The sequence below is a fragment of the Lynx canadensis genome, chromosome C1 (assembly GCF_007474595.2).
Source record: "Lynx canadensis isolate LIC74 chromosome C1, mLynCan4.pri.v2, whole genome shotgun sequence".
Classification (NCBI taxonomy): domain Eukaryota; kingdom Metazoa; phylum Chordata; class Mammalia; order Carnivora; family Felidae; genus Lynx; species Lynx canadensis.
Genome location: NC_044310.1, coordinates 203,210,038 through 203,230,428, shown reverse-complemented (window position 1 = coordinate 203,230,428; position 20,391 = coordinate 203,210,038). Strand labels below are relative to the sequence as shown.

The 20,391-nt window shown below is 54.0% G+C and overlaps 1 protein-coding gene across 2 annotated transcripts; it reads right to left on the bottom strand.

The window, feature by feature from the left end:
* Window positions 1-1,978: 1,978 nt before the first annotated feature.
* LOC115520730 (serine/threonine kinase 11 interacting protein) lies at window positions 1,979-17,679 on the bottom strand. 2 transcript variants are annotated; one of them, XM_030325332.2, is made up of 25 exons: window positions 17,591-17,679; window positions 17,340-17,425; window positions 14,631-14,836; window positions 14,359-14,433; window positions 13,962-14,057; window positions 13,472-13,579; window positions 13,283-13,354; window positions 12,069-12,195; window positions 11,732-11,835; window positions 11,502-11,597; window positions 11,226-11,267; window positions 10,910-11,050; window positions 10,625-10,709; window positions 9,710-10,051; window positions 9,099-9,304; window positions 8,314-8,430; window positions 8,035-8,212; window positions 6,059-6,289; window positions 5,842-5,945; window positions 4,778-4,875; window positions 4,506-4,684; window positions 4,203-4,284; window positions 3,918-3,988; window positions 3,134-3,381; window positions 1,979-2,391 (listed from the first exon to the last, which is right to left on the bottom strand). In XM_030325332.2, the coding sequence occupies exons 2-25, from the start codon at window positions 17,398-17,400 to the stop codon at window positions 2,242-2,244; spliced, it is 3,219 nt and encodes a 1,072-aa protein (XP_030181192.1). In that variant the 5' UTR covers window positions 17,401-17,425; window positions 17,591-17,679; the 3' UTR covers window positions 1,979-2,241. The 2 variants fall into 2 exon arrangements, with proteins under 2 accessions (XP_030181192.1, XP_030181193.1); XM_030325333.2 differs by lacking the exon at window positions 1,979-2,391 and having other exon boundaries at window positions 3,288-3,796.
* Between the last annotated feature and the right edge of the window lie 2,712 nt (window positions 17,680-20,391).

The following is a 20,391-nucleotide window of genomic DNA, read 5'->3' as shown; positions in this document are numbered from 1 at the left end:
CTTGGTCATATCCCCATCTGGGGGCTGGACCTACACCACCCTCCGGCTGTGCTGCTGCAAGGACCCGGCCAAGCTCTCTAGCACGCTTTCCGTGCACTTCCCCGCACTTCCGGGAACCCACAGTATCCTCTGGGCCCCCTCCCCTTTCCATTCGAGAGAAATCTGGGCAACTGTCTCCAGCCCTATCTTGCCACGTCCTTCCAAAAGGCCAGCTCTGTGTGTCCTCGTGGCACAGGGAACATCTGACTGGTCACTGTCTTCCCTAGTTCCAAACACGGAGCTAGGCACAGGGCCCCTCCACCCTGAGAGCCCCCAGCAGTACGGGGCATCGTTCCTTCACTGCTCCTAATGCCCTTCTGTAAACACTCTCCCCTCTCTCCCCTGCAGAGCTCTTTGTCCCTTTCTGGTCCCTCTGAAATCTCTTCTTACCGTTTAGCCCTTTGACTTAAAACCTAAGGATCGTCATCTCTGTTCTCTACAGTTCTGCTGGAAGGGGTGAAAATCACCCATGAATTAATACTTCACCTAACATCTCGCTACACCCTGGAGGAAAGAAACTTCAGATACACTCCATCTGGCTCACCTGTCCTGCACGAATCTAGGATTACGCAGGGCAGGGTGGGCAGTGGTCCCTCTCTGTGAACTGTGAGTGGGGCCGGGCACAGAGGCCCATCTGTGGCAGGGAATGGGAGGCAGTGAGGCTCTGTGGTTTGCTGACTGCCCAGGCTTTGAAGTCCTACGAGTCTGGACTCATCGGGTCTCCGCCCTTTACTGATAGGACGTTGAAGAAGTCATTTAGCTCCTGTAAGCCTATTTCCTTCAACAAGACGCCACCCACTTCAGGACTCCTGTGAGGAGCTACCATCCCTAAGCACTTGGCTCAGGGCCTGGCATATAAATGCTCCATAGATGAGAGCCACCCCAAAACCACACAACAGACTCAGCCAGAGCCCAGCTTCTGGGTTTAAGGGAAGCTTGACTTAAGCCCTCAACACTCCTTCCCCAAGCTCTCCTCCCAGGGCCTCTGTGCACAAACATGTGGGTACCACTCCTCCCGCTGTGCGCATTCCTGGGTGCAAAAATCAGGTCCCAAGTCAGGCTGGTTCAAGTCAGGGTGCGGATTTACACAATTAAGACCCTTTCTATGGCTTGTTACTTGCTTCAAATTAGCTTAACCCAAAAGAGAGACAAAGAGAAGAAAAAAGGAAGGGATTTCCTTTAGTTCACATAACCCAAAGTTCCAGGGGCACCTGCTTCCAGGCATGACTGGACCCGGGAACTCCAAAGACACCACCAGGACTTGGTCCTGCCCGCCCCGTCTCTCGGCCCTGTCCTGTCTCTGCGCAGTTCCACTCTCAGGAAAGCTCTCCCCTCACAGCGAGCAGCTCCAGGCTTCCTCTCAGCACCCCTCACGGGGGAAACGTACCTCTTTCCTGGGTGTTCCGGCAACCAGACCAAGTCACATGAGCGTCCCTGAACTGATCACTGCGGCTACAGAGACAGAGGTGAAGGAGCAGGGTCAACCCAGCCAGGCCACCAGGCTGAGCGAGGAAGTGCTCAGACAAGAGGTAGGGGCGGCAACCCACAGAATGCCAACCACTTCCTCCGCAGCCCAACTCCACACACCCTCTCCCCAGACACCGTCTCATATCGGGCACCTCCTGCCAATGACCCGAGAGCTGCATTAGTTTCCAACGGTAATCCGAGACAGTGAGAATCGAACTGGCCCGACTGTTCGTTAGGCAGTGATTTCCACATCAGGCCCCGTAACAGGCACTACTGGCTGAGGACTGGGGCCCATGAGTCAGGGGTCCTACTTGCTCCCATCAGCCAGGGCAGAGTGGGGTTGGAGACGGGGTCTCACAGAAAAAGCAAGGCTGCTTGCGCTGTCCACTGAGGGAGAGCTATGGGTGGGGCAGTTTCTGTTAGAAGAGAGAAAGGAGCGGCAGGCTGCATGAATGACACATGTCAATACCTCCACGGCCTCTGGAATGGAAACAATTTATTGATACCTGAGACACTGTGCACGAGACACGTTCCTACTGACCACTTAGCTTGACCCCTTGGGCCAGACCAAGCCAGGCAACTTCTCCCACCCTTCCCTTGGGTGAGATGACCCTTTCCTGGGTCATTCTGGGGCCTCACTGAGCGTCCAAAGGCTGGAGAAGTCCACAGCCAGAGTCTGGAGAGACAGCCTGCAGCCGTGGCTCCTAAGGCCAAAGCGGGGTCGGCAAGGAAGCCTCATCGGTCAAGATCTAGAGCCTCCTGGGTCACAGTCCGGAGTCCGATGGAAAACAACTCCTCCCAGGGCTCCCGGATCCAGGCCAACAGGGCCGTCAGCTGCTCAGGACACACAACCCGAAGTGCCCAAAAACTCTCCAGCCGGGACACCTGGCAGACAAAGTGGCGGTGAGGTGAGGCTCACAGAGGACCCACCGCCCGACTCAAAAGGCGTCTTTCCTTCCCCAAGCCTGTGTCACTCCCTGTAGGAGACCCTGACTTTGAGCTTTTTAAACAGAACGCAATCAACACTTACTGGAGGCCCCCCAGAAGGCTTTCACATTTACTATCTTGTTCTTTTAATCCACCGTTTTTCAGAATATAAGTTCTGGAGTCAGTTCCAAGGAATTGGCTGGAGTTCAATTTCTGCATCTAGCACTTGTGACCCAGGCAAGTAAGTTAATGTCCCCAAGCCTCAGTTTCTCCATCTGTAATAGGCCTAATGAGAGTACTGTGAGTCTGAGTCTGAGTCTGTGAAAACCAGATGGCTGGCACTGGGGCCCAATCGAGCACGAACTCCAAGCGGCAGCCGGTGCGTCATGAAAGGCTTCCCAGGCGACACAAAGCCAGGCTCCAGGTCCATGGGGTTCCCATGGCTGTCTCCCCTGCCTCTACCTGCTGCTGATCCAGACACCCAGCGAGCCTCCCAGTTCCTCGCACCCCACTTCTCCATGCTCCCTCCAGCATGACTGCCCATCACATCCACACTGCCTCCAATGCCCAGCCCTCCTCGACTCATTTCCCACACTGCCCACCACCCCTGTGCTCCTCTCTCTCTCTCTCTCTCTCTCTCTCTCTCTCTCTCTCTCTCACACACACACACACACACACACACACACACACACACACACACCTCATCATAGAAGACCAGTCGCAGGTCCCCCGGGGCCGTGCGATACAGCAGCACCGAGCTCAGGCTGCTGAGTGGCCACTGCTCCCTGACATGCACAGAAGGGCCCAGCCCCCAGGGCAGGGACTTCTCAGAAGCTTCATCAGATGGTGCTGGAAGAGGAGGCTCTGCCTGGGACCCTGCCACGTCCTCCTCTAACAGGTACAGGGTGGACAGAGTCATCAACAGGGACACAGGGCAGGTTGCAGGGCCTAGAGGGAAAGAGACAGGGCGAGGCCCAGGGTGGAAAGCCGCAGAGGAGCCCAGATCCCCGGGGCAGCATCCCAGGGCGCTCGAGAGGAGTGAACCACACCCTGCTGAGGTGGTCAGAGAGCAGCCTGTGCCCCTGGAGGCCAGGGCCCTCCCTTCTCCAAACTCCAGGCATCTCTAGCTTCCAAAACCTGAGGCCCAAGACAAAGGGAACCTGCCCCACCACCCACCCCACTCAGAAAGAAAGATCCACTCGCCTCCTCTGACAGGATGAGGTGGAGCAGACCCAGCCAATCGGCTCCACTTCATAGAAAGCCCACACCCGGAAGCAAAGGTCTCTGAGCAACTGAGGACCCAGGAAACCTCCTGGCCCCCCTCAGAGAGGCCGGGAAGACTGAGGCTGTCATTTGGGTGTGCCTGTGAGTGAGAGGAAGTCCGGATTCCAGGAGCTGAAAATTGCTACCACGGCATGAGAGGCATGGGGGTGGGGGGGAGGCACAGCCAGCGGCCTGGACAAGAAGAGGTACCGAAGCCTTACCTTCGACCAGGAACACCCGAAGGTAGAAGAACAGGGGAGGCTCCGAGGAAGAGCCCCTCTCCAGCAAAGGCCTGGGGAGAAGGTGTGGTCAGCGAGGGGGGCAGAAAATACTGAGAGGGGCAGGGAGGAGGGACCAGAGCTGGGTCAGGGGGGTGCAGGCGTGAGGGCAGGTGGCAGGCCCAGGTGCTCAGGGCCTAACCGTGGCCGGAGCTGGTGGCGAGGGCCTGTGCACCAAGAGCGGCCGCATGGGCCACCGAGCCCGGCCTCGGCCTCCTATCCACTCACCAGAGGCGGTGCTCCGGGGTTACCTCCTCCTCTGTGGCGCTGACACTGCTCTTCCAGGCAGGAGGCAGAGCCTGCAAGACATCTGGACCGAGCCGGCCAGGGACAGGGAACCTCAGCGACCCCACCTCTTCCACCCCACCCTCTCCGCCTCTCAACACCTTCCGTTCTCACGATCTCTAGATTTCAGAAACCTCTACAAGGGACGAGTCCCAGTACCCGTCTGTCTCTGCTGCAGCTGCCAGACACGGGCAGCCCCCACCTGCCCTCCCTGCACCTCCCTTCCCCCTCTCCCCCCTCTCTCACCGGTGAGCTCGTCTAGGAAAGCCCGGCAATGTCTGGCATCTCGGGGCAGCAGGACACAGCTGCCTGTCCCGGCAGCCCACTCCAGCCGCAGACTCTGTCCTGCCAGCCCCAGTTCGAGGCCACTCAGGTCGTGCAGGGGGACGGCCAGGGTTGGCTGTAGCCAGCTAGCCGGAGGCCCGCTGAGGAGAGGCAGGGCCAAAGCGGTGGCGAACAGTGAGTGGTGTGAGACCCAAGGGGGCCCCGCCCTGACCCTGGCGGCCCCGCTCGCTCACCTTATCTCCCCTGTCACTTTTAACACGTAAAGCCTGTGGTCCGACACCACCACAAGACACACAAACTCCCCAGGGTGGCCTGCCAACACGACGGGCACCTGAGGAGCAGGGAAAATTAATGAGAAACAAGGGAGGACCAGGGAGGAGGCTGCCAGGCTGAGAACAGGTTCGCTGTGCTCAACCCTCCCCCCGGTGCTCACGCACCCTGGCCCCACCCCCCTGCACCCTGACCCTCAGCTGGGCTCAGCGGGTTTCCCTGCCTGGCACCGTGCCCCCTCTGGCCCACCCTCCACACTCCGCTGGACCGTCCTAAAGCAAACTAGACTGCCACTCCCCTGCCTCAGGGCTCCTGCGGCCCTTGGGATCGGGTCCAATCCCCTCGGCGGGCACTTGAGGCTGCCCCTCAACTGACCCCTGCCTCCCTCTTCAGACTCCTCTCAGGACACCCGCCCCCTCCCGCCCCCTCCTCCTGCTGCCCCTATAGCAGCCTTACCCACGCGCTAGCTCCTCTCTCAGGCCCCCACCTACGTGCTGCTTCCTCCCCCCAGATCCTCACCTCCTACTCTGTAACTCCTTTTTCAAGACCCGGATTACACCTTAGATCGGCTCCCCAAAGAGAGGCTCCCTCACTCAGCCCGATCCCAGCCCTTTCCAGACCATCGGGTTTCTCACACCACAACGTAAGACGACTGGCGACACCAATTTACCCTAGGCCCTTAGTGTCCTGCACATGCTAGATGCTCACAGAGGAACCAGTGACATCGCAGATCTACAACAGCAACGGGAGGTCCCCCTCGAGCGCCAGGTGCTGTGCTAGGCAGCTGTGACGCGGGCCCTCACTGACGCCACCACGCTCTGTAAGGCAGGCCCTGCTACCCCTGTTGCAGAGCGGTGACAACTGAGACTCCGGTATCACAGCCACGCTGCACGTGACCGCTGGAGTTGAAACCGGGAACCGGACCCGGTGCTTCCAGAACCACTGCCCTGACACGATCTGCTGCGCTGGCAGCGAGTGGGCACTCTGGTCAGTGAGAGGCGCGGGGCAGTGCCGGGCTGGCGCAGACCTTGGTGCAGCACTGGAACTCCTCCTGGGCATCGGTGAACACCTCAACATCCAGGAAGAGCCGGAGTCGGTGGTCCACGGAGCGGAGGCCGTGGCGCTCAGGGGCTGGGGGCAGCAGTGGGCCGTCAGCCTTGGCTGCCACAGCGCCGTCCCGCCTCCCCGGCAGGACCTCCTGCCTCCCGCAAACACCACCCCTGTCTCGTTTCACCTCTACTCACGGGGACTGAGGCTCCAACTGTGGTGATCTCGGGAGCCTGGTGCCTGAGATGGGGCCGGGTCGGCCCTGTCACTGTGGTCACTGTGGTCAGAAGGGTCACAGACAGTGCTGGTGGACTGCAAGGGAGCTGGCGATTGCTCTCCCTCCCTGTGCTCCCTGTTGGTGGTTCCCAGGGACAGAGCCAGGAGAACCACATGATCGCTACCACAGTTTGGACATACAGCAGGAGATTCTGGAAGGAAAGATGGGCACAGTCCCTGTGAACCACCCCCCCGCCCCACAGTGTCACAATCCCCTACCATGCTCATAATGTTCCCCACCCCCTCTTGGACTCCCCCTGGCCGGCATCTCCAGCTTCATACACTCCTACCATTCCCAACGCCCCTCTCCCCGCTCCCTCTGCAGGCCTGTTAACCACCCTCCATCCCGGTGAGGGAGCAGCAAACCCAGACCCATGGCCTGCAACCTCCTCAAAATGGACCCCACCTTCTGATCTGAGGCCTTCTCAGAGAGGACCAAACTCAGCCAGGCCCTGCTCTGGTCCCCTCCCACAGCCTCAGGCTGGTCATGTGCTCTGATGCTCCACCAGCCACGTCTGAAAGCTCCAAATCAACAGATCAGGAAGGCAGGGTGCCAGGTATGGGCCCAATTCCAGACTCTGTCACTTAACAGCTGTCATCTGGGCAATTATGACAAGTCACCTAAGCTCCCTGAGCCTGGTTCCTCTTCGGTAACAGAGGGTGATGACAGTGCCTATCTCACAGAGTTGTCAGGATGGGTGAACGGACCAGGTAAAGAACCCAGGTCAGGGATCGGCAGCAAGAGAAAAAACATTCCTTGAGCAGCTATAGCGTGCTGGGCATACGCTAGGACTTTTGACGACAGAATCAAAACTCTCCCGACCCCATTTTGCAAATGAGGAAAGCAACGATCTAATAACTGAACGTACCTGGACTGAGACCGTGGAGCTGAGGCTAGCGGTGGTAGCTACCATTTACGGAGGACCTGTGCTTTGTGCCAGACACTGTGCCTGGCGTCTTTGTCACATTTAAATCTCCTAACAGTACAGAGGACAAGTTCACTCCCTTCTTTGTTCAGATGAGGTAACCAAGGCTCAAATAAAAAGAGGACGTAACACACAGGAACGTTCAATAATAATGACCCACTGAAGGGACCCCAGGGGCCACATGACCCTGTGGAGCACAGAAAGGTCTTAGAGGGGATGGGGCTCTTTCCACTGTATACATTGTACTTCTGGGCCTCTGGGGAGGGAGGTTTAGAGAGGGGGGTGGAAAGGGGTCTATTTTCTCAATAAACTTTAAACCTCTGCTCTAGCCGCTGCCAAGAAGAAAAAAGTGGCTACTAAAAGTCATACGTTTCAACACAGACGTTATCAAGAATATTTCTTTCTTCTTTAATGTCTTCAAAGACATAGCTTTTTGACTGATCTACAGTGAAAAAAATCTCTCCCTCTAAAGAACACAGTGTGAAAAGATGCCATGAGGCACCACTCGATATGAAGTAGCTTCCAAGGTCAGTCAAGGAAGGACAATCTCAGCCAACTCCCACAGCATCTTACTCAACAGCCAAACACACTCAGAGGACAGCACTACACCCAATACTGCAGTGAGAGCTCAGGAGCTTTTATGCAGTTTCTAAATATTAGCCAGAAAAAGTGGAAAGAGCCTTCAAGTTATGAAAAAATAATGAGTACGTTTAAATAGTTTCAGAGATTGTATTTCCTGACTTTCAAAAAGAAAGAATATAATTTCTCTTTTTGCTCCTTTTCTTTTTTTTTTTTTTTTTTTTTTTTGATAAATGTATCAGACAGATGAGTCTATTTTCCTCCACGCAGAAAAGCTGGTCCCAATTCCTTCCCGTCCCTGGGGTTCCCCCTCCACACTCCCTCCCTCAAAGCCACTGTCTCTGAAATGGTGGGAGAGGTGTGGGCAGGAAGGCCAAGGGCAGGGCCCGTACCTGTCTCTTGGAACAGAGGCCTCCAGCCTTCCTCACTGTCTAATCCCAACCTGGGCTCCTCTGGCTTGAACTCATGGCCACAACGTAGACACTGGAGTCTGCCCCTCAGCGGGTCTCTTGCTTCCCCAAGCTGACACTGAGCCGTGGTGGCTGCTTGGGTCAACACGGCAAGCAGCTCCTGATACAGGGTTGGCCAGAAGCAGCTGTGAGCAATGGACCCTGGCCCTTGACCTCCCAATCCTTCCCCAGCCTCCTGGGCCTCGCTCCGGGCCCCATTACCTGGATAGCTGCATGGGCATCGGGCTCCAGCACCACATATCGACGCAGCTGCCGGTCAGGGCAAATATAGGAGAAACGCAGGACAAGGACAGGGGCCCTGGGGAGCGGATCTGAGCCCTGCACACAAAGAGGGGGACTGGGTAGAAAAGAGTAGAGAAGGGGCGCCTGGGTGGCTCAGTCGGTTAAGCGTCCGACTTTGGCTTAGGTCATGATTTCATGGTTCGTGGGTTCGAGCCCTACAGCAGGTTCTGTGCTGACAGCTCAGAGCCTGGAGCCTGCTTCAGGTGCCATGTCTCCCTCTCTCTGCCCCTCCCCCAGTCACACTCTGTCTCTGTCTCTTTCAAAAACAAATAATAAAAACGTTAAAAAAGAAAGAAAAGAAAGAAAAAAAGGAAAAGAGAAAAGAAAAGAAAAGAAAAGAAAAGAAAAGAAAAGAAAAGAAAAGAAAAGAAAAGAAAAGAAAAGAAAAGAAAAGAAAAAGGAAGAGAGAGTACAGAGTGGACCAGAGGGATTCCGGTTATACTGACAGCATGGCAGACAACAGTAGCTCTGGATGTCATGAAAATGCTCCTGCTGCCATCCACGCTCCAGCTCAGCAGCCCAGCCTCCCAGGCTGCCTGGGGCCATGCCTTTGCCCCCGCAGCTTCCCCCTTCTGCTCCAAGAGCCAACGAGAGACTGTGGGAAACTCGCAGTCCAGTGCTTTGCACCCAACAACCATGCTGTCCGAGTCGGCTCCTGCAAAAAGCCCAGCCCCTCTTCCAGGACCCCTAACACCACCGCTCACCTCGAGCACCGCTTCTCTGCCGGTCCGAGGCTCGGGCTCCACCTCAGCCGCCTCTAGACTCTGGAGCTCCAGCCGTGCCAGGGTCCGGGCCGCTTGGAGTTCCACCTCAAACAGGTGGCCAGAAGTGACCCGGAGAAAGCATTCCCTGCCCCGCACGCCCTCAGGCCCCTCCAGGGGACACACCAACATGGGGCGACACAGTTCCGCTGAGGAGAGATCAGGGGAGCAGCCCCATAAGAAGAGAGAGGTATCCCTGACTCTGCCCTCCCAAGGGGTGGCCTTCCATCCAAGAGGGGTAAGCCAGGGGCGCCTGGATGGCTCAGTCGGTTGAGCGTCTGACTTCGGCTCAGGTCATGGTCTCACAGTCCGTGGGTTCGAGCCCCGCGTCGGGCCCTGTGCTGACAGCTCGGAGCCTGGAGCCTGCTTCCGATTCTGTGTCTCCCTCTCTCTCTGCCCCGCTCCCATTCGCCCTCTGTTTCTCTCTCAAAAATAAACACTAAGAAAGACTGCAGGGGTGAGCTATCCCCAGGCTGGGTTTTCCTAACTCTCCCAGATACGCCACCAGCACCGGGCCCCGTCTCCCTGACGGGCACTGAGCGCTCACAACTCACCCTCCACTTCATTCTGCTCCTGCTCCTCCTCCTCTTCTTCCTCCTTTCCTTCTTCCTCCTTCACCAGCTCCTCCACCACCTCTTCTTCCCGGGGCTCCGGCCGTAGCCTGACCTCCTCTGCCATTTCCTGCGGTGACTCCTTCTCTGGGCGGGGAGGCCCAGGCACAGACCCTGGGCTCAGGGTGTCTGGGCACAGAGTGCTGAGGGCAGGGGTCTGGGAGGCAGCCAGAACTGGGGTCCCAGAGGTCTCCAGGTGATTCCTATACTGTAGCCAGTCACAGCCAAACCGTTCCCGGAAGCTGTTCATGAGTTCAAGTTCCCGATGCTGCTGCACAAACTGCCCTGGGCCGGTGGGGAGAGCACCACTGAGCAAGCCCACGCCCCCACCACAACCCCCGCCGAGCCCGACCTCTTCTGCAACTCTCCCTCACAGTGAAGTAAACGGGTGTGTAATGTTAATAGGGGCTGGGCATCAGGGGGAAACTAAAGGCTTCCCCTCAGCAGCGTGTCCTGAAGCGTGTTCTGTAGAACACCTGTGGTCGTGTGCAATTCGGAACCACACAACATCCACTCCTTGGGAGATTCGAGATACAAGGGGGCACCCTGGAGGTCCTGAGATGTCCTAGAAGGAGGACGTCTATTTGACTTTGGTTAGCCCAGAAGTTCCCATGGAATCTAGTCATCAAGTGACCTTTCGACAGCCTACAAAATTCACGTTCCTTGAAAAACACTTTGGAAAATGCTGCCCAGGAGTGGTCTCTTCTCCTTTCCCTAAATTAGAAAGAAAGAGGAAAGCCTACGAGGCCCTCTATAATGCTGTGCTCCACCACAGACAGAATCCTTCTACCGAGAAGACTGGGACAGGACACTGAAGACAGGACTGGGCAAGGGCAGCTGGGAGCATGGCAGACTTACCAGCCGGGGAGGGGTCCAGAGTACGGGGCTCTGGGTCTGTATCACTGGGTTCCGAGATACTTGCTCGCCTCACACGGACTCGGCTCTGAAGGTGGACAGAGGGCCCATGCTCTCTATGAAAGCCAGGGCCTCCCACCCTGCCATCCATGGCCACCCCCCCAACCTACCCAGAAAGCCCCACTCACAACCAAGGACGAGGCCTTACTATTTTCAGCCCATCGATAAACCAGAGCACCCATTAAAGGGACTCAACCCCAGCACAAGGCAGCCTAGGACACCGTTTACCTTAACCTTACGATGTGGGGGCTGGGCCACAACGCCCCCAGAGGAGATGCTGTCGCTCAAGTCAGGGCCACCTGAGGTTTCAACAGTACTCCCTGCTGGCCAGAGCACAGGTGGAGCCATGGAGCTGGAGGATGTGGAGAGCTGGGGTGTGACAACAGGAAGGACAGAAAGGTTGGAGCCAGAGGTACACGTCTGCCCTGCCAGGCTAGCCAGAGGACAGGCCCGACTTTGCAGCTTCCCAGAAAGACCCCTACCCTGGGACCCCTTTCATGTCCTCCCAAACCAATCCTATTCCCAGAGCTCCCAGCATACTAACCTGAAAGTCAGTCAGTGACAAGACTTTCCCATCGAGAAGGAACTGAGCAAATACAAAAGAGGAGGGGTCGTGTTGGTGGTAGAGTTCCTGCCTGCCCACGCAGGGAAACCCTTCAGCCCAGGGACCACTAGGCTCAGCGAGGGGTAACAGCGTAACAAGCAGGGAGTCCGGGGCTATGGCCCCTCACCCAAGGATGGGGTGGAAAGAGGCACAAGGGGGCGAGGGCAGGACCAGGCAAGAAAGGGACAGCAGAGCGGATGTGAGAAGATTACTCACGCCGGCTGCAGCATCCCTGACACGGGGTGACAAGTACTGGGCAGTGACCGCCCGATGCGCAGGGTGGAACCACAAAGGGTTCCCCTCCAGGTAGAGCTGAAGAGCAGGAAGGGGAGACTGAGATGGGCCTCAGGCCTCCCTGAGTGAGGAAGGGCACTCACCAAATCAGTCCAGGAGGGAGGGAGAGGCGCACAGCTGGCTCCCAAGTCCCAGAAGCGCTCAAGACTCACCTTGCGGAGCTCAGCCAGTAGCCACAACGGGGACAGCTCCCTGTGTCCTTCTAGCAGGTTGTAAGCCACATCCAGGTGCCGCAGGTTCCTCAGCCGCTCCAGGCCTGGGTGCAGATGAGAAGGGAGGAAGGACAGGTGGGTGAGTTCAGGGGGCAGGGTGCTGGGGGACATGCAGCAGAAAGACCAGCCTGGGCATCTCAGACCTACCCGTAGACCCACATGAGGCCCTGGAGGCATGCGGTTCCCGGACCACTCTCAGTCTCACATTGCCCCTAAAACCCTGTGTGCCCCCGCCTACTCTCTGGCCCCCCACTTCCCTCCCCAAACTCCCACTCACCCTGCAGGCTCCGGAGCTCATTGCCTCGCAGTATCAGGGTCCCCAGAGCGGCCCCTGAGGGTCCTATTCTTGGCACCATATGCAGGTGGTTATAGGAGATGTCCAGATGGCAGAGCTCAGACAAGTCCTGAGAGGGGTTGGTGACAAAGATTCTCTCCTTGACCAGACCCTAGCCGGGCTCCTCTGAGCCTTCAAGCAGGCCTCAACCTTGGCCTATAAAGACTGCGTACTCTCAGCACAAATGATTCATCCAGTCCTCCACGCCCCCCCCCCCTCCCCGCACCATGTTAACAGACTTGAACAAATACTGGCATAGTTCCTAATAGCTCAAGGTCACATCATTGGGAAGACAACTCCAACCCCCTTCCGTTCCGTCCTAGAGAAACTCCAGGCTGCCAGGAGAATTTAGTTTGTTGCAGCCAATGCCTGAAGATACAGCCCCTGTGTCCCAGCCTCTGTGGGAAGGTAGGAAGCTGACTCTGGCAAGCGCCGGTTAGCAAACCCAGACCCAGATGGGTTTCATATGGACCAATGCCCCCTTCCTGCTTTCTGTACATTTCTACTTTCTTGACCTGAGGAAACTAACTGGAGAGAATCTGCTCAAGCCCCTGTCTTCCCCGGCCCCATTCCCTCACTCTCCCTTTAAAGGTCCCAGTAATCTCTGCACAAACTGAATTGGAATTCAGTTCACGCTGAAGTTTACTACCAATTAAAATAGTTTTACTGCTGATTACATTCCACGCTAGCTTATTACTACTCCAATGGCACGTTACAGATTAAAGTCTGTTCTCACCACATTAACTAGTGTCTGACTTTGGCTACCCCTGACTATGAGATGCGGGAGAAGGCTCTTCACCATCTTCCCGAAGCCATCTTTTCTGAGCTAGGCATAGGCTGAGCAACATCCCACAACCTTCGCACCCACGGTAATACTACACAAGCAGGTACTCCTATGACTTCTGCTTGATGGGTGAAGAAACTCAGAGGTTAGTTTGTCCCAAATCACACAAGGGTTAGGAGCTGAGATTTGAATGCTGGCCTGTCTTATGCTAGAGCCTAAGTTCTCAAACAGTACTGCCTCCAGGATGCAGCCCCACCTGGGGGAAGGCGGGGAACAAGACGAAGGTGGGAGCAAAACCAGGTCCAGGAGAGAGGATCAGAGCAGAATCAGAGACCCATGTGGTGCCAGCCCCAACCAGCCTGCCCATACTCACCATCAGGAAGCCCTCACAGTCCTGCACTTGATTGTGGCTCAGATTCAGGAAGCGCAGAGCTGACAAGAGACGCTGGGGGGCATGGGAAAAGCAGCAGAGAATCAGACACCTCCGTGCAACCAGCTGGCCCTCCTCCCTAAGGGCCTGTCCGTGTCCTTCCCCAAATTCCCTTCCCTCTCAGGCACTCACCAGGGAGCTGTCTAAAGAAGTCAGCGCGTTGTAGCTGAAGTTGGCAGAGAGTAGAGCCAGCCAAGGCAGGGCAGAGCAGAGGTCACCACCGCAGGCTGAGAGGAGCTCCTGAGACAGGGTGCTCCATTACCGCCACTGTCCCCTCCTCCCCAATGCAAGGCCACGCTGTCTCCCAGCCATTCATTCGTTCTTTATATACTAAAGTCGGTCTGCAGAGGCAGACTGAAAGAAAGCCCAGGGCCCTGCCCCCAGGAGTTCATTGTGGGGAGAATGGGGAGACAAACATGGGAATATTGAATACAAGAGGGTAGGTGTGGCCATAAACATATAAACAGATACATAGTGCTCTGGGAGCAGAGCAAAGGGGGCAAGGACACTGTCCAGAGGGAAGCAGGAGGCAGGGAAGGCTGCAAAAAAGAGGGAATGTCAGAGCTTGGTCCTCTATGTCCCTCAGAACAGGGCATCTGGGCCCAGCCTTCATTCTCCTTACCTCTAATGCCTGGATGCTCCTGCTGCAAATCAGGGTCTCTAGCTGGGAGTAGATGCCACAGAGGCCACGAAGGCAATGGATGGGGACACTTCGGAGCTGCGGTGGAGAAAAGGAGGGAGGGAAGGAGGGAGACAAAACTTCACAAAAGGCAGACGCTTCGCTTCACTTTCCCTCCTTTTACAGGGAGGGAAAAGTCAACAAGGCCAACTATGACTCAGAACCGTTACACGAGACAGATGTCACACTGCCACAGAGCAATGGGCACACTCAGGCCTGCCCCCCTGCCCCACCCCCCCCCCCCCCCCCCCCCGCCGGCAAAAGAGACCGTCTCTCTTTCTCCATTCCCAAAAGGTTGTCCCAAGCTGGGTTTTGTGTGCCAGCATCCAACACTCCATACCTCCAGATGCCGAAGGGACTTGAAGGGAAAAATCTTGATGGGCCCTGGGAGGCCAGAACCAGGGACATGTACCAGCTAAAACAAAACAAAACAAAAAAACACTCATGTCACTGAGGCCAGCACATCTCTCTTTCCTTAACCTCTCCTCCTCGGCACAGCCACCCACAGCTCTCACATCTCCTCGATCTGGGCCCTGCAGACTTCTTGCACCCATGTACCCACCCCCAGCTCTTGGGCCCTGTGTACATCCTACCCAATTCCCACCCCAGGACCTTGAGTGAAAGAGTTTTCTGCAGCACATCGAAGAGGAACTGAAGCTGGAGGATGACAGGGGAGTCGGCGGGATGAGAGGGCAGAGCCACAAAGCCTGTCTGGCCAGGGCCCCATGGTCCCAGGTGCAGTTCAAATACGTGGCTCAGCTGCTGCAGGGTGCCAGTCAACAGGCTCAGAGTGCTACGGCCAGACAGGACCACATCACCTGCAGCGAAAGGGGCGGACAGGAAGGAGAGCATAACAAAAGGGTCTTTCCCTTTATCCTAAGACTCTGCGACCCCAGGACACACCCAGTCCAATCCACACTGTAATCTTCCACTGCCAGGATCGTACTATCTCCTCCCCCGCCCAAAAGTCTTCAATGGCTCCCCTCTATCTTCCCAAAAAGTCCTAACTCTTCAGCCTGAAATATGAAATCGTGTCACTACATCCAACCGACTTTTCCAAATTTTCTTTCACCATCTGCTCAAGAGAGTCTGGCCTACTCACGATGCTGGGAATACAGTCAGCGTGGTTCACAGCTTCCTCGTTTTCTGATATTCCCTTCCACTCTGCTCAGCCTGAGACCTACCTCCTCCAGGCAGGCTTCTCACTGTGTCACACTGCTGTACTTTTAGACCATAATCATTCATTTTACATAAAAGCTGGTAATGTGTCTCATCTTTTTTTTTTTTTTTTTTTTAGTAAACTCTACATCCAACATGGGGCTCAAGCCCATGACCCCAAGATCAAGAGTCACATGCTCCACCGCTGAACCAGCCAGGTGCCCCAGGTGTTGGTTTCATCTTTACTTCTTTTTCTGATTGAAAGATAGGCACACTTGCAGAAACTTTCAAACAATCCTAAAATGCACGTCATAAAAAGAATAACCGCTCGTTATAGCATTGGTACTATTCTTGATCTGTATGCTAAAACTGCTCTAACGAGACTGTCATCCTTGAGGGCATCTTTTGATCACCTTGGTACCCGTCACTGCACCTAAAAAAGTATAGCTATGAGGTAGGCACAGAGAAATTTTTTTTTTTACTTTTTTTTTTTTTTTAACCAAGATATAGGGGTGCCTAGGTGGCTCAGTCGGCTAAGTGTCCAACTCTTAATTTCGCCTCAGGTCCTGATCTCACGGTTCGTGAGTTCAAGCCCTGGGTCAGGCTCTGCCTTGGCAGCGTGAAGCCTGCTTGGGATTCTGTCTCTCTCTCTCTGTTCCTCCCCTATTTGCACACAAATGCTCTCCCTCTTTCTCTCTCAAAAATAAACAAACGTTTTAAATAAAAACAAGGATAGAGTCAAAGGATGTTGCAAAAATGTTACAGACAGGTATTCTATACCCTTCACCCAGTTTCCACCAATGGTTACATTTTATGTAAATGTGGTAAGAGATCAAAGGCAGGAAACTGACGATGTATATACGTACATCCCTATAGTTCTATGCCACTGTCATTGGTGTGGATTCCTATAACCAACATCACCATGAAAATACAAAACTATTCCATCACCATAAATATCTCTCTCTAGCTACCTCTTTATAGCAATACATACATACATACACATATACACATACACACACACACACACACACACACACACACACCATCATGCCTAACCCCTAGAGCACCAGGTCAGATTTGTCTGAACAAACCAATAAATCCTGTAACCTTACTTGAAAGATGGTCTATGTACTTGACACAAAGGATAGATGCAGACAGGGTTCAAAGACTCTTCCCACCCTCAAAGAGCCCCCCAGTCTACAAGAGATAAAATACATACACAGTTAATAAAACAAGCCAGAAACTGCAACTGCTACAAACAGAGATTCCACAGATACCATCAATGGGAGTACAGAGTGCTAGAAGGCAGCTAACATGAATTGGGTAGTATGTGACAGACAACTTTGTTACCTCATTTAAACTTCTTTAAAATCTCCTAAAGAGAAGCACTACTGACCACCTCTTTCAGATATGAAAATGAGAGCTTAGAAAAGAATATCAACTGAGATTATATAGGTGGTAGTTAGTTGGTACTTCTGTCTGATTTCAAAGCCAAGGCTTGTTGTACCACAACTAATGTCAACCACGTACTGAACAACCAGTGTGGCTCCACCATGCCCAAATCCTGAAAGAACAAACTCTAGTAAAAACAGCTACCAGTTTTGAGCCCTTACATATTATGCAAACACTGTCCTAAGTGCTTTACATGAATTAAAATTAATCCCCTCGACAACTTTTTGAGTCAAGCACAATCATTATGCCATTTTGCTGGTGAGGAAAACTGAAGCTCAGAAAACTTAACACCGCCACGTTTGAAAGACGGTTGGGATTCCAACCCAAGTGAATCTGACTCCAACAAACCTCGTGCTTTTAACTATACTAAGGGTCTTGCCACACAGCAATGATTATACTAGTCCCTGGTCTCCAGAGACTTACAGCCAAGTAATGATCACCTTCCTCTGAGAGTATCAGAGAACGCATGGAGGAAGTGGTACTGGAGTTGGGCCTCGAAGGATGGCTAAGGTTTGAACTGTCAAAGACAAAGGACACTGTAAGCAATGGCACCAGAGAAAAAACCCCAGAGAAGTAAAAAAATGAACTGACGCTCGAACCCTCGTGACCTTAAACAGCTGTAATTCTATGACTCCTAGGGGGAGTGTCTCTGTAAGGCAGGGTGCACCCCCACCCTGCCCCAGCCCCCAGATCAACCAGGTATCCACTCACCAGACTCCCGCAGCAGCCCGGCGAGCTTCCACACCAGGGCGTCCCGCTGGGCGGTCGTCATGGCCACGGGACGCTGGGGGCGGAGCCTGAGAAAGAGGAAGCGGAAGAGCCTCAGGTGGGTGGTAGTACAAAAAGCCTAGGACGTCCGAGCAAGCCGAGACCTCGCAGGGAAAAAAAGTAAGAGAGAGAGAGGAAGAGCATTCTGCCGGGTACCCTTTCGAGGGGCATAAGACCCAGCCACCCAAACTGACCTCCTGTGTGCTCCTTCCACCAACTCTGCAGCCCGGCGCCTATCAATAATGGACGGGAAGTCCCGCCCCGGAAGGAAGGCGGGGAAGCGGGACAACCGGAAAGCTTGCCTGCGCTGCCGGAAACCACGCCCTAAGTCGTGCAGACGTGTCGGTTGGAGGCGGTGGGGTCTGGGTGCGGATGGGGCGGTCCCTCGGCGCTCCGACCTGCTGGGCCCGGCCCCCCCCCCCCCCCCCGCCCGAAGGGGAGCCGCCACCGCCACCCCCGCCCCACTCGTGGGCTCCGCTCGGCAAGGGACTTCCACTCGGCTTGGCGCGGCCCCTGTGAGGAAAACAAACCTGACTCGTTGTTTGCAGACTGAGCGGGGAAGCAAAGTTTTGGGAAACGGAATTTTCTCTTAGTGAGGAAAGGACTCGGCCAAAGCGAACACTTGTTTTCCAGTTAAAGGAGAGCGAGTCCGCCATAGGAGTTTTTTTTGGTATCTGCCGAAAGCGGGAGCTGGCAAATTTGCCACTTCTGGAGTGCCCCTTGACGGTTTTTCCTTAACGTCCCTCCAAACTCTGTCCTTTTTTCCTTCAGCAATGTCAGACTCTCATACTGAGATTGGTAATGCTCCACGTGTATCAGGTCTCTTGTTTTTACCGCGTTCCGTCTCGTAACACGTGAATAAAAATTGTTAGGCCAGCTTTGAAAAAAAAAAAGCAGGTTCACAGAGGCTACGTTACCTGCAAAGGTCTTTCAATTAGTAACCAATTTTGTCAAGACTGCCAAATTTTCCTGGTTCCAAGTTCCCATTAGAGCTTTCACCTTGCTCCCGGTCAAAAGAGGACCTCCCGGCGCCTGGGCGTCTCAGTTGGTTAAGCCTGGGACTCGATCTCTGCTCAAGTCATGATCTCAAGGTTCGTGAGATGGAGCCCTGCGTGGGGCTCTGCGCTGATGCCACGGAGGAGCCTGCTTGGGATTTTCTCCCTCTCTCTGGCCCCTCTCCCGCTTGTGTTTTCTCGCTCTCTTTCTCAAAATAAACATTAAAAAAAAAAAAAAAGACATCAACTACTGAGCTAGATTAAAGAAAAATGTAACGATTTGTTTTTCAGGGAGAGTTGTGCCTTAATTAAGTGCCTTTCTTAATTAAGTGCCTTTTCTACAGAGGAAAATCAAATGAATCCTTTACCAGTTGAGGGTGAGACTATAGTTACCTTTATCTCAAGTTGCAAAATTTGAAGGATCTATTTTTCTAAAGACATAATATTTGAAATGGCAATTTATGCCTCTAAACCAGACAATTTAGCGTTTATCACATACTGTGTGATCTGAGCCAAAAGCCTAAAAGGCAGTCAAATGAAGTAAGTGGAAGCACGTAGTGAACGGTAGAGCAGTATACAAAGGAAGAGTAGAGCCTCAATATATTTTTGTCAAATTATTAATCCCAGAGCCATGATGGTTCAGTCTCTGTTCATCCGTCACCTGGAACTAGGAAGGGAGGGTTCTCCCATAGCTGTCACTGCCAACGGTAACCCTCTGAGGCAAGAAGAGAGATTGTTTTGGGGCGCCTGGGTGGCTCAGTCGGTTAAGCGGCCGACTTCGGCTCAGGTCATGATCTCTCGGTCCCTGAGTTTGAGCCCCGCGTCGGGCTCTGTGCTGACAGCTCAGAGCCTGGAGCCTGCTTCAGATTGTGTCTCTCTCTCTCTAACCCTCCCCTGTTCATGCTCTGTCTCTCCCTGTCTCAAAAATAAATAAAACGTTAAAAAAAATTTTTTTTAAAGAGATTGTTTTGAAATTCCTGACTTGACAGTGCTTTGAAATCTTTCAGGAGTGTCTTGCCAGCCCACAGATTCTGAGAATTGCTCTATTAATACGGAGAGACCCCTGTAGCCAGATTTGCTCGCGATCCCTTGGCCCCCCAGAAATGTGAAAGTGGAACAGAGAGCAGCAAAGAAAACTGAACTATGGAGGGAGAGGAAAACATCCCCTGAGAGAAGCAACAAGGGAAGACTAAGCAGTTCTTGTTTCCAGGCCCTGCGTGAGGCCCACTCCCCTTTCTGCCCTCAGGCTGCGGGGGAGAGGCCTTGGCCACCTTCCAAAGAATTCCTACCCAATTTTTTTTTTTTTTTTTTTTTTTTTTTTGCCTAAATTAGTTTGAGTGTGTCTCTGTAAATTGCTACCATTAAGAACCTTGAGGAAGACAAAAGCTTTTTTATTTTATTCAAGTTTATTTAAGAGATAGACAGCACGAGTGGGGGAGGGGCGGAGAGAGAAAGAATCCCAAGCAGGCTCTGCATTCAGTGCAGAGCCCCAGGCGGGCTTGAACTCCACAACTGTGAGATCGTGACCTGAACCGAAATCAAGATTCAGATGCTTTAACTGACTAAGCCACCTCGATGCCCCAAGGCAAAACCTTTTTTAAAAAACTGAAGTCTGGGTGGCTCAGTCGATTAAGCATCCGACTTTGGCTCAGGTCACGGTCTCACAGTCCGTGGGTTCGAGCCTCGTGTCGGGCTCTGTGCTGACAGCTCGGACCCTGGAGCCTGCTTCAGATTCTGTGTCTCCCTCTCCGCCTTTCCCTTGCTCACCCTCTGTCTCTGTCTCTCAAATACACATTAAAAATATTTTTTTTAAGAAAAGAAGAAAAAATGATGACAAAGTTAGTTACCAGAGAATACAGACCTCAGAGTCCTAGTCCAAAGCCTGATTGTTTCTAGTACCTTGGAGCATGCAGGCCCCTAGACTATAGCCCACAGGGCAACAGAGTAATGATTCCTGGTTAGGACATGAACCACTGTCCTAGATACAGACCTCACTGCTG

Excerpts from the sequence above, each read along its gene's own strand:
- LOC115520730 (XM_030325332.2), bottom strand. The coding sequence starts at position 17,400 with ATGACGACCGCCCAGCGGGACGCCCTGGTGTGGAAGCTCGCCGGGCTG. Across the intron at positions 14,434-14,630 it reads AGAAAACTCTTTCACTCAAG|CTGGTACATGTCCCTGGTTC; the intron begins GTCCTGGGGTGG and ends GTTTTGTTTTAG. Across the intron at positions 11,268-11,501 it reads TCAGGGATGCTGCAGCCGGC|TTCCTTCTCGATGGGAAAGT; the intron begins GTGAGTAATCTT and ends GTATTTGCTCAG.